Here is a 13913-nt window from a genome sequence, read left to right on the forward strand (position 1 = left end):
AGTTTGCATCTCTCTCCCCCCATGGTCGTGTGGATTTTTCCCCAGGTCTTCCGGTTTTTCCCTCCACATTCAGAAACATGTGTTTAGTGAAAATGGCTGCGATACATTTCCACATGATAAGGCCACTTCGTTGAACTATCATTTGTGGACAGGTCCATTCTGAAAAAAGAGCTATATAGTTCAGTGGACCTTACCTGATAAAATTAAAAAAATGCACCTCTAACCTGCTCTCTTGAGTTCTCACCCTGACTGAACTCGGCACTGCTTCCCTCTCTCCCGTTGTCATTGTTCCCGCGAGGGCCCTGCATTGTTCGTCTTGGAGGTTGGGGTCAACCATCTGATGCTTGTGCCCCTGGCAGGGAAGAGGAGAGCTAACTGGGGAGGCGGCTGTGAAAGGCGGCACGGCGGACGTTCATGACGGAGCGGCAGAGTCGTTGGAGGAGCTGGGGAGGTCTTCCCTCAAGCTTGAGCAGCCTCCCAGCAGCCTGCAAGCCCAGAGGGCAGCTCTGCAGAAGGAGCGGTGAGTTTAGTTTAGGGCACTGGTCTAGCTTTCTCAACCTCTCCTGAGATTTGTTAACTTTTTTACCCATGCGGGTGTGTGCGTGCCCCCGTGTGTGTGTGTGGGGAGCGGTAGTGTAATGGTTAGCGCACTCTATGACCTACCCGGCGACCCGATTTCGATTCCTGCTCATGACCAATACCAGTGACGATCATTTTAATGGGTCTTGGGCTTCCCCTAGGTCGACTCAGCCTCAAATGAGTACCTGGTACGGTGTGTAAACATCACCACTGGGGAGTCAAAGGCAGCCGGGCGCAGCGCTGACGATGTGCATTTATATACGATACATTATTGTGTTCCGACTTGCCAACCGTTCAACTCTCAAACGGGTCTCAGGAACGGAACCCATTTATAAATCGAGAACTGTCGATACGGACAGTCTGTCAGTGAGTCCTCATGATCGTCCAGAGGTCTCCAGTACAGCAATTCCCCGCTTAACCTGGGGGTTGCATTCGTGAGAATTGCCGAGTAAAGTAAATTTGCATTGAGCTGGAGTGATTTTCCCGAAAGGAATAATGGTGAAGATCAGCCAGAGTCTCTGGGAAGGTCTGGACCGTGTATCCAAACCAGCCATTGCAGCTGCATTAGCCACAGTCCTAAACCTCGCCCATTTTTCCTGGGCATCAGGACAATACCAACCCCAGCTGCAAGCGATGATAACGTTTTCGCAACTTCAGCTAGCTGAGACCAGGGCACTGTAGTTTTGAATGGTGTCTGAGATGAACACCCACCACCGCAGTGGAGGAATGGTAGACGCATGTTACAAATGACAAGCCGATGGTCGTTGGGCAGATCAGCTCCATGGAAGGTCTTGCATCTATGATGTGCTGGGACAGCATGTTGGCAATTACAAGCCCATGGGCCTGCACAGAAGTCTAGCAGCCTTCTGCCATTGTCATTGAGCTAATCTGGCCCATGCCTTTCAATCACTTCAGCTCGGGTACCTGCGTCATGACCCACTCTGGCATTAAAGTTACCCAACAGGATGACTATCCCGAGGGGCCACTTTAGCCAGCACCTGTGACAGGAGGTCATAGAAGCCATCTGACTCATCGGCCTTCCCTGGATCCCTCCACCATTCCTTGCCTACTGTTGATGGAGCGGCGAGCCCACAGTAGCCTGAGATTACAGCTTTCCACAACTCAGCACCAGGTTCCCACACCCCCTTCATTTTCTTGTTCAGAAAATAATTGTTTGGCGTTTCCTGCCCAAGTAGAGGACTGTCCACCTCCTATTGACTGGAGCCAGAATCTCTTGAATACTACAGAGACCCAGGCGGTACCGGTCCATCTGTCGACAGAGGAGTGGCAGCCTCTTCTCCACAGTGAGCATTCGAACATTTCACGTGCCCACTCGCAGTGGCTTTTTCCATTTTGGGAGGAACGCTAAGGGTCCAGATTCAGTCTCCTGGCTTCGCCAAATAAGGTTTGGATAGGAGATGTCATAGACCTCTGTCTCCCTGGGGCCTCCAGACCAAGCTTGGCTTGATATTTTTCACCTGACTTAAAGCTTTCGTGACTGCAGGAATTCATATTCTTTGGGTCTTTCGGTAAAGTCACGTAGATAGGTTCAAGCTACATGTCTCGGACCGTGTTCGTGAGCATAAGGCAGATTTGAAACACGGTAGAACCAACACGTCGGCCGTGGCTGATCATTGTTTTAATGCGATTGGCTCACACGAAATAGATTTCTCGAAGACGAAGGTACTTTGTAAGCCCACTGGCTATCAACAAAGATTCGTTCATGAAGACATCCATATGTGCAGGCACGGACACAATTTCAAACCAGAAGATGGGTACATAGCCACCTCCGCGCGCTCGCCGTGGAGGCCGCTCTCCGATCTTACATTGACATGCTAATTTCTCACATTAACATCACTAGCCCCGCCCACTTCGTTTATGACCCTTGGACTATACCCATTTTAAACCTCTAGAACAGTCTGAAGTCAGCAGCTTTCCCCCTCTTTTTTCCTCCTGATGACAATCGCTTGTGTTGTGATCGAAACGTGGTAGTTTTTTATTTATTAATTTTATTAATTTGAAGCTATCTACGTGACTTTACCGAAAGACCCAAATAATATTTTACACGTGGTTTAGTGGTAATTAATTTGAGGGTAGAGGGGGCGCACCCGTCTAGAGCCCTTTTGTTCTGCTGTAGTGGCTATGAGCACCACATGGGGAACAGCCAATTTGAATCGGTCCACCCCCCATGATATTGCTTACAGACACGACAGCGTTACCATCTGGCACCATCGAGGAAATGGGGGTTGTTTTGGCTGGACTACAATACTATTCAATATATACCTTGCACTATACACCATACACTACACTATACACCGCACACTACACTATACACCACACTTTACACCACACACTACACTATACACCACGTACTAAACTATACACCGCATACTACACTATAGACTACACTATACACTGCACACTACACAATACACTACGCTACACTATGCACCATATGCTACACTATACAGTATACTTTTCATCACACACACTATAAACTACATTGTACACTATACTATATACTACACTATACACAGTGCACTCCACACCGCACACTACACCACACTATACACCATAAATGACACTATACACTACACTATACACAATACGGACGATGCGTCGCGTGTGCCATGTGCGAGGCAGGGAGGAGGTGTTCCGAGCCGGCTGGCGCCTGCGGGAGCTGCTGCTCGAGTGCGGCCACCTCGTCCGGGGCGCGCCCAGCCCCGGGCCCTCCCCGAGCCGTGGGCGTGCCGAAGGGGCGGCTCCTGTTGCTGACGGTGGGTGCCGGGAGCGGCTAGCACAGCTGACATGGCGGGGCCTCAGGGCACCGTGGGGACAGATCTAGAGTCTTGGCAGGAGGCACGGCCCGGCCAATAGGGCACCTAGCTAGAAAGGTGGCAGCGGTGGTGGTGGTGCAGTGGTGACACCCGCACCTCGCGACTATACCCCAGCGGAAGGCCAAAACTAACCTCCGCGATTGCTAAGTTGGCATACAGAGGGCTTGCCTGCAATAGGTCGAAATTGCAAATGATTCTCCCGTGATATTCAAGGATCTCCCCTACTACATTGTAGTTTATCATTTCAATGGCAGGGTGGTGGTATAGTGGTAACACTCGTGCCTCACAGCAAGAACCCTGGGTTTGATTCCCAACTCGGGCGCCTCTCTGTGTGGAGTTTGTATTCTCTCCCCCTGTTCTGCATGGGTTTCCTCCGGATTCTCCAGTTTTCTGCCATACCTATTAAAATACCACACACAGTGTAACCAGTATTGGCCAAAACATCCCAATGTTGAAAAATTACCATTTTATTTCGCAATTTGGATTACACAGCAGCAGCACCAACATCGCCTCTCTAATGTTAAAAACCTGGCAGGATCCTCCTGAACAAGACTCTCACTGAGGCTTTCCTGGGTGAAAAAAGCATAATCGCAGTTAAAATAAATAACACAACGATGAACTCAAATGTGTAAACACTGCGAGGTGTTCACCAAACCTGATGTAAGTGCCAGGCATTGTTCCTTCGCTCATTATCTGAAAGGACACACGATTTTTAAGACTCTAGTGAGGCTTTCCTGATGAAAAAACTAAATAAAATATAATCAATGCAGATTTGAAGCTTTCGTGACTGCAGGAATCCATACTCTTTGGTGCTTTCGGTAAAGTCACTTAGTTATAAATAAAATAAAACAAATCACGACGTTTCGATCGCAACACAAGCGGTAGTGATTTGGCCTGATGACAACCACTTGTGTTGCGATCGAAACGTCATGATTTATTTTATTTAATTTATAACTACGTGACTTTACCAAAAGAACTAAAGAGTATAATCAATGCAATAAGAAAAGCTGGGATTGATTCGTGCATGCAGCAGAGTTTTAAGTGTCAAGTTGATTTTGTGTAACCAGAGTGAGTGGAACTCAAGAAACCAGGTTAGAGTCTCATTTGACAAAAGCCAATGCATAACAACAGGCATAGTCATATAAATCAAAACTAAAACAACTGCAATTATGGATGCGATTAAAAACAGTCCACAAACACACAAGCAATGTTTACAAGAATAAAGTTTCTGTAACAAAACACGCACTTCCAATTAGGCTACGTATGGTGCGAAAGAAGTTCAACATACATACTTCAAAATCGTTCAAAGTAAAATTCTCTTACAGAAAAATCACTAAAGGGATATGGTGATGATTGCACTCGTGTTGCAAGGAGGTAGACAGGAAGACTGGCATGGAGACAGGTAGGGTGGCGGGTGTTGGGACGGGCCAAATGTGACATTCACTAAAGGGCAGCGCCACCACCTCCGTGAACACAACAGCACCTTACGAACTCCGCCCGATCTCGCCTGTCCAGTCTTGAGAAGTTTGGACGTGTGAGGTGCTCTGAGTTGGCTGCTCTGGCTTGCTTTCCACTGCTGTCAGAGTCCCCTCCTAATGGCCCCTACCAGGTAGCGGGGGTCACCTGGCAGGGGAGGGTCCTGCTAGGTTTTTCGCAGTACAGGTATCCCTTGTTTTACGAACGTTCAGTTTACGAAATTTCGCATGAACACAATTGACAAATTACGGGCACTTTTTGATAAATGTGTCTGCTGCGCCTCTGTGCCCGTGCATCACCCTCCCCTCGACGTCACCTGGACATTGTAAGGGAGTTTTGCTTTGTACGCCGGATGTCGTGCTTTGGCCACCATGGCGGAGGTTGGCGCTGCAAATCCGCCGGGCCGCCACGGTGAATAGCGACGTGGTGCGGTACGGAACTTAACCGTTGAATGCTCAGCGCACCGTCCGTGCTGCTCCGTGGGGGACGTTCAAGATCACCGCGACGTCGTTCGTAGCAAATGTACACTGGTAATTATTCAGTTGGGATAACACGTGGCAATCATTGCACCCCCCCTACTGAAAAACAGTCTTGAGACAGCAAAATAAAAATAAGATAATAGTAATGCGACACTTGATAGAATTCAGAGTAAAGGAGTCGGTTTGTTTGTTCCAGGACGAATCGATTCACTCCAGGCACCAGCAGTCCGTCACCTCCTTATCACTCTTCTATTGTTACTACCACCATGGTTCCTGTTCCAATGAACTTTACTCATTTATTCCTCCACCCACTTTGAGGACTCGGTCTGCCACCAGGCTGACTGTTTTGTCTCATCAATATTGTCTTCAATCACCACACTCCAGGTCATAACAGACTTGCCCACTCACTCACTTCCCTATTCACTTACTCAGTGACTCGCTCACCCACCCACTGACTCACCCACTGACTCACCCACCAACCCACTCACTCGCCGCAATGCAGATCACAACAACACATAATGAATCATTCACCACATAGCAAGTCACAACAACACACTCACCCACCCACTCACAACACTGGAGGTCTCTTTTCTCCAAGCTCTCACAATAACCCTGCTCATTTTAAGAAACGTGTCACCTCATCCATTACAACTTTATTGGTGCTGTTTGTTGCTGGCCCCTTGAAGTTTTGGGCCTACTGCGCTCAGCAACCTTATGCATCAAGACATATTTTACACACTTTACATTTTTTATATTCTAGAAATATATATGTATGTGTGTGTACATTTATACAAGTTTCAGTCCATGTAATCTCCCTGCCTCGCCTCTCTCCTCCCTCCCTTACAAATCCTCCTGGCCAACCCTGGTGCGAGCAGAGCCTCTGAGTCTGTGGGCCCTGCTGGAGGAGCTGGAGACTCGGCTGAGGACCCAAGTCTCTGCAGACGCCACGTCGCTACAGGTACTGTGGGTTACATGAGTCACCCGTTGGGGTCTTGCGGGTTGACTGGTCCCTGCCATATAAATGTGTAGTTTCTCTGGCTGTTTTTTTTATCCACCAGTGAAGATGGCAATGGATAAACTTTGCTTTCTTTCACCAAATGGTATAGAGTCCGTAACAGACTCACGTTGGGTTGTGTGGTGGCACAGTGTTGCCGCTTGTGCCTCAGCCAAAAGGACCTGGATTCGATTCCTGACTCGGAGTGCCTTTCTGCCTGGAGTTTGTATTCTTTCCCCTTGTTTCCTCCAAGTTCTTCAGTTTCCTCCGATAGCTAAATGCACATGCAGAATATAACCAATATTTTCTTGGTTCTTTCGGTAAAGTCACGTAGAAGGGAAATAATAAAATAATAAAAATTCAACATAATAAAAATTTTCTCATGACGTTTCGGCCACAACGCAAGCAGCCGTCCTCAGGTGAAGACCAGGTCTGTCGGGGAGACAGCGTCTGAATGAAACACCACCACGCTTGGAGCGTCTATTTAAGCTGGGTTGGAAGGGGGGAAGGGCACCTTGACAAAATAATTTGCATATCAAGAGGAATTTAGCATATTTTTGGGAAATGCAGGTATGTGATTAGTACTACTTGTGAAATGCGTAGGAGATGGGCGAGGGGTTTCAAAGTCATATTATGCCCGTGCATTATGCAGGATTAGCAGCATCAAAGGTAGGGGATAGGGGTAGTATTAATAAAGGGAAGGAATGTTAATAGTATGTAGCTGCAGTAACTAAACAACCACGTAAAAAACTAAAGTATAAACTACATAGTATCATCAGTATACTAAATATATACTGGAGAGTATATTTAGTATACTGATGATACTATGTAGTTTATAAATATATACTGGAGAGTATATTCAGTATACTGATGATACTATGTAGTTTATACTTTAGTTTTTTACGTAGTACTAATCACATACCTGCATTTCCCATAAATATGCTAAATTCCTCTTGATATGCAAATTATTTTGTCAAGGTGCCCTTCCCCCCTTTCAACCCAGCTTAAATAGACGCTCCAAGCGTGGTGGTGTTTCATTCAGACGCTGTCTCCCCGACAGACCTGGTCTTCACCTGAGGACGGCTTCTTGCGTTGTGGCCGAAACGTCATGAGAATAATTTTATTATGTTTTATTTTTATTATTTTATTATTTCCCTTCTACGTGACTTTACCGAAAGAACCAAGAAGATGAATCCCTGCAGTCATGAAAGCTTTAAATCGAAATTTAACCAATATTTATCAAACATCCCAATGCTAAAACTTTACATGGTAAATGACAAAATTTGCGATCACGCAGGAGCAGCAGCAACATCACTCCCTACTTTGAAAACCCGGAAGGGGCCTACGGACAAAAGAGTCTTGAACTCACTGAGGCTTTACTGGATAAACACGATGAAAATTAATAATAAAACATGTACTCTTTGGTTCTTTCGGTAAAGTCACGTAGGTATAAAATAAAATAAATAAAATCACGACGTTTCGGGCGCAACACAAGCGTCCGTCATCAGGTGGGGCAACCACAGCAAGAAACAATTGCTGAAGTGGGCAAAAAGGGACTGCTGCAACAAGAGGCCATAGAGGAAAGGTAAGGGGGGGAGGAGCCAGGGAGGAGAGACAGGGAGGGGAGACAGGGAGGGTGGGGGTGTGGGGTAGAGGGAGTGGAGGCTACAAGTAAGACACAAGCACGGCAAAAAATGCCGGGGAGGGGAAGTGGGCGGTGCTTAGAGTGGGAGGGTTAGGAAATTGGAGATGCGGATATGAAGGTAGGCCAAAAGCAGTTATGGTTTTACCTGGTTAATAACATCCTTCCAATGATTGCTCAATCTGTATCCATCTTCCCGGTTGAAGTTATGTCTATGTTTATATATCTGGATGGCTTCATGAACACACCTTTGATAGTAGCCCGAAGGTTTGCAGAGCACCTTGGTCTCGGAAAAAAATAATATCGTGAGAGTCCACAGCATTATAGCAGTGGTCAGCCACGGTGGAGGTATTAGTTCTGCCGTGTTTCAGATCTGCCTTGTGCTCGTGAACACGGACCGAGACATGACGTTTCGTTTCCCCAATGTAACAATCACCACAGGTGCAACTTAGTTTGTAGACTCCAGGATATTGCATGTCAGGAATGACATCCTTCACAGATGGGATTAGATCACAGATTGTGTGTACTGTACTGAATCGGACCTGGATCTTGTGTTTGTTTAAGATTCGTGAAATCTTTTTGGTAACGCCTGCTATGTACAGTGAGGGAAAAAAGTATTTGATCCCCTGCTGATTTTGTACGTTTGCCCACTGACAAAGAAATGATCAGTCTATAATTTTAATGGTCGGTTTATTTGAACAGTGAGAGGCATAATAACAACAACAATATCCAGAAAAACGCTTGTCAAAAATGTTATAAATTGATTTGCATTTTAATGAGGGAAATAAGTATATGACCCCTCTGCAAAACATGACTTAGTACTTGGTGGCAAAACCCTTGTTGGCAATCACAGAGGTCAGACGTTTTTTGTAGTTGGCCAAGTCATTAAGGTTTCGAGGCTGACGTTTGGCAACTCGAACCTTCAGCTCTCTCTACAGATTTGCTATGGGATTAAGGTCTGGAGACTGGCTAGGCCACTCCAGGACCTTAATTTGCTTCTTCTTGAGCCACTCCTTTGTTGTCTTGGCCGTGTGTTTTGGGTCATTGTCATGCTGGAATACCCATCCACGACCCATTTTCAATGCCCTGGCTGAGGGAAGGAGGTTCTCACCCAAGATTTGACGGTACATGGCCCCGTCCATCGTCCCTTTGATGCAGTGAAGTTGTCATGTCCCCTTAGCAGAAAAACACCCCCAAAGCATAATGTTTCCACCTCCATGTTTGACGGCGGGGATGGTGTTCTTGGGGTCATAGGCAGCATTCCTCCTCCTCCAAACACGACGAGTTGAGTTTATGCCAAAGAGCTCCATTTTGGTCTCATCTGACCACAACACTTTCACCCAGTTGTCCTCTGAATCATTCAGATGTTCATTGGCAAACTTCAGACGGGCATGTATATGTGCTTTCTTGAGCAGGGGGACCTTGCGGGCGCTGCAGGATTTCAGTCCTTCACGGCGTAGTGTGTTACCAACTGTTTTCCTGGTGACTATGGTCCCAGCTGCCTTGAGATCATTGACAAGATCCTCCCGTGTAGTTCTGGGCTGATTCCTCACCGTTCTCATGATCATTGCAACTCTACGAGGTGAGATCTTGCATGGAGCCCCAGGCTGAGGGAGATTGACAGTTATTTTGTGTTTCTTCCATTTGCGAGTAATCGCACCAACTGTTGTCACCTTCTCACCAAGCTGCTTGGCGATGGTCTTGTAGCCCATTCCAGCCTTGTGTAGGTCTACAATCTTGTCCCTGACATCCTTGGAGAGCTCTTTCGTCTTGGCCATGGTAGAGAGTTTGGAATCTGATTGATTGATTGCTTCTGTGAACAGGTGTCTTTTATACAGGTAACAAGCTGAGATTAGGAGCACTCCCGTTAAGAGTGTGCTCCTAATCTCAGCTCGTTACCTGTATAAAAGACACCTGGGAGCCAGAAATCTTTCTGATTGAGAGGGGGTCAAATACTTATTTCCCTCATTAAAATGCAAATCAATTTATAACATTTTTGACATGCGTTTTTCTGGATATTGTTGTTGTTATTCTGTCTCTCACTGTTCAAATAAACCTACCATTAAAATTATAGACTGATCATTTCTTTGTCAGTGGGCAAACGTACAAAATCAGCAGGGGATCAAATACTTTTTCCCCTCACTGTAATTGGTGTTCGCCAAACATCCCAATGTAGCAGGACCCACCTGACAAAGAGTCTTGAGACTCGATGAGGCTTTCCCAGGTTAAATCAGTTATTTTTATTATTATTATCATGATGTTGAAAAGTGGGACGTTGGCCCTGCATACGCTGCAGACGTTCCGCGCAATGCAGGAGGAAAGTCGAGTGAACGTTGCGAACGTCGTGGCTGGCGTTGGCGTTGTGAACGCTCCCGCGGTATGTCGTGGGAACTCGCCCTGCCCATAACCTCTGTCGGGGGGGGGGAGGGGGTGGGGGGGCTCCCCCTAAATCAAGATCGTATGTCTCCAGGATATCTTGCTAAGGAGGAGCACATGTAAATTATCTCCAGTACACCCTTCAAATATATATCTATTTTTTTAATCACAATTTCAAAGAAAATCCCTTTGGCATTGGAATTCAGAGACACCGGCAAAGGGTCTTGATGAAGTTCACCTGAGGCTTTACTTGGTAAACAAGCTTAAAATTTAGATTGAAAGCTTTTGTGACTGCAGGGATTCATATTCTTGGTTAATTCGGTAAAGTCACGTAGAAGGGAAATAATAAAATAATAATAAAAACTATAAAATGCTCATGACGTTTCGATTGCAACACAAGAAATCATCATCAGGTATGATGATGATTATTTTATTATTTCCCTTCTATGTGACTTTACCAAAAGAACCAAGAATAATCTTAAAATTCATAGTTGTAAAATGCGCTTAATATAATGTGAAGAAAAAAACACATACACTATAATTGGTTTTGACCAAACATCCCAAATATAGCAAGACCCTCCTGAAAAAATGAGTCTTGAGACTCATTGAGGCTTTCCTGGTTAAACAAGCAGAATAATTAAATAATTGCAATGTAATAAAATCTATCCGGAAACGTGTGTAAACTTAATTATGTCTTGAGGTAAGGCGTTAACGATGGCTATTTTTGCGATGGCGTAAACTGAGGCCATTGACAGCTAGAGAAACGATTACTTGGTTAAATATACACACACTCTGTGGGCAGAAACCAGGGCCACTCCCCGACCGCCAACACACCTCTCGGTGCATACCAGGCACCCACACCCCGGGGCTCTGCTGCTGCTGTGCGTTGTGTGTGCGGTTTAATGTTTGTTTCTCATCTGGGGAGCAGTGGCGTGCTGCACTACGAACCTGGCGAACAGCGTTCGTTTCCCGCTCCTGGCCACCACCAACACCAGTGACGATTATCTGAACTGGTCCCGGGCCTCCTCTAGGTCAACTCAACCTCAAAGGAGTACCTGGTATGGTGTGTAAACATCACCACTGGGGAGACAAAGGTGGCTGGGCGTGGTGCTTGACACTCACCGCCTTGTGTGCCATTGCCGGCCTTCATAGGTGCCGCCCGCTAACAGCACTTGTCCAAAAGTCTATTAAGGCTATACGTGGGATCTATGCCTTTGCTGTTTAATAATTTCCCAGGCTAAATAGATTGAAACACTTTGAGTTTTATTTGAAAGGCTGTTACAAAGAAAGGAACACCGCGTGTGTCGAATTCGTTAACAATGGTGGCATTGGTCACACTGGTGTGTCCCAGGCATAGTTAACATGTCTACGTTGAGTTGAATTGTCTCTATGGGAGTAGCATCGACATGCATAGACACTCCTCCTGTATTCTTGCCAGAAAGGGTTGAGTTGTGCGGGAGAGACAGGGATGATAAGAAGCTACAGTGGTGACAGGTGCAGAGTAATTACATCTGACGTGGGCTCCGGGCTATGCAACAAGCAGGGCTGGCCAGACAAGTTAGGTGCATCAGAGAACATGGACACACCTACACAAACACCCCCGTATAGCCTTTACCGACTCTTGGGGCAAGTGCTGTGAGCGAACAACTATGAAAGTCTGAACGGCACACGGGGGGTGGGTAGCCAGGACCACGCCAGGCTGCTTTTGTCTCCCCAGTGGCGGTGTTTATACATCGCACCAGGTACTCATTTGAGGTTGAGTTGGCCTTGGGGAGATTCAGGACCGGTTCAGATAATCATCACTGGTGTTGGTGGCCGGGTTCATAGCACAGTGCGCTAACCACTATGCTACCTACCTAGACACCCCTACACACATCACATACATGATACACCATCACATCATCTCACACCACCACACACCACAGCCACACACCCCACCACACCGCCGTCACACCACAAACACGATACACCACCACATACCACCACACACTACCACACATCACCACGCCACCAACACACCACCACCACACCACCACTACACCACCAGACAACCACACACGTTTTACATCAACACACCATCACACACCACCACACCATCACAAACCACCACCACACACCACACACCACCACCACACATCACCACACCACCACCACCACACCACCACCACCACACACCACCACGTACGTCAAATACACGAGACGCCACCACACACTACCACACATCACCACACCACCACGCATACCACACCACACAGCAAATTACAGAGGGTAGCAAGGGGTGGTAGGTAGCGAATCACAGATCACAGCTAAAAGGACCTGGGTTCAACTCCCTACTCGGGCACCATTCTGTGCTGTGTTCTGTGTGGGATTCCTCCGAGTTCTCCTTTCTCCCATAGCTAAAACCCCCCACACTCTGAATGTCAGCGATATTGGTCAGGCATTCTTGTGCTGAATGACGGCCTGCAAATTGCTCTGCTCTGATCGCAAATAGCAGCAGCAACATCGAGCCCCCTACTGTGAAAACATTGGCAGGACCCTCCTGAAAGTGAGTCTTGAGATTTAGTTAAGCTGCCCTGCAGGGTGGATGGGTGCAGAGGGAAGGCAGGCACTACGGTGTTGCCTGTATCGTGCTGTCTTCTGCCACCCTAAACACAGCCAAACAAATTCATTGCCAGATTTAGAAGCGTTTTTAAAGCACCAATTGGCATCGTTTTCAGCTCGCTCGCCGGTGAGGCGATGAGAGATTCTCACAACTGCATTCAGTGATTAGATTACGGAGCGTTTCATTTAAGACTGCGTCGAGCATCTTAAGAATGAGATCCTGATTGTACTTGCACTCGCAACAATTATATTTGTTTGTCTGTAATGGTGGTGTGACGACACAAATTTGGTCAGAGCATTACATGGCCTAACCCAAAGATCAATCATAAATCAGGATATTATTGGCTGACAACGCCCCGCATGGCAAGGAATGCATCTCTCCACTTCTCTCAGCAAATCTATGAGATTTTGTTGAACTATTTTCTACTATTTTTAGTTTACCAGGCAAGGCCCAATGAGCTATGTAGCTCTTTTTAAGAAGGGACTTTACCAAAAATGATAGCTCAACGAAGTGACTTATCACGTGGACATTTATAGCTGCAGCGAAATACTCTTAACGCAACGTTGATTATAAATGCGGAGGGAAAACCCGGAGGAACCAGAGAAAAATGCATACGACCACGGGTAGAGAAAGAGAGAACATATGCAAACTCCAAATATACAGCAGGTGTCAGGATCAAACCCACAAACTGCAAACCAGGTGACATAGTTAACATCTGAGTTGAGCTATGGAGTTACTTGAGAATCGGTTGACTCGTTTTTGCCCATATCCTTGGTATCATCTCTCTGTTCCCCTTTGTAGTTTTAATCGCCCCTTAAGCCTCAGTGTAAAATTAGCATATACTTTACATTTCATTTCGCAAAATTACCATAACACACATCTTCTACCACATTGCATTGGATGCGTGTTTTTTTGTGGAGCATAAGAT

General features: G+C 46.4%; 1 protein-coding gene across 2 annotated transcripts in view; it reads left to right on the forward strand.

The window, feature by feature from the left end:
• LOC144730273 (uncharacterized) overlaps positions 1-13913 on the forward strand; it is an 88509-nt gene that overhangs the window by 14471 nt on the left and 60125 nt on the right. For both annotated transcript variants that reach the window (XM_078610954.1, XM_078610964.1), the window contains exons 4-6: positions 360-520; positions 3223-3356; positions 6247-6329. In XM_078610954.1, coding sequence (XP_078467080.1) covers positions 360-520; positions 3223-3356; positions 6247-6329 — 378 coding nt within the window. The remainder of the gene's footprint in view (positions 1-359; positions 521-3222; positions 3357-6246; positions 6330-13913) is intronic.

This window comes from Lampetra planeri, chromosome 2 (genome assembly GCF_965212315.1).
Source record: "Lampetra planeri chromosome 2, kcLamPlan1.2.h2, whole genome shotgun sequence".
In the NCBI taxonomy this organism is placed as follows: Eukaryota; Metazoa; Chordata; class Hyperoartia; order Petromyzontiformes; family Petromyzontidae; genus Lampetra; species Lampetra planeri.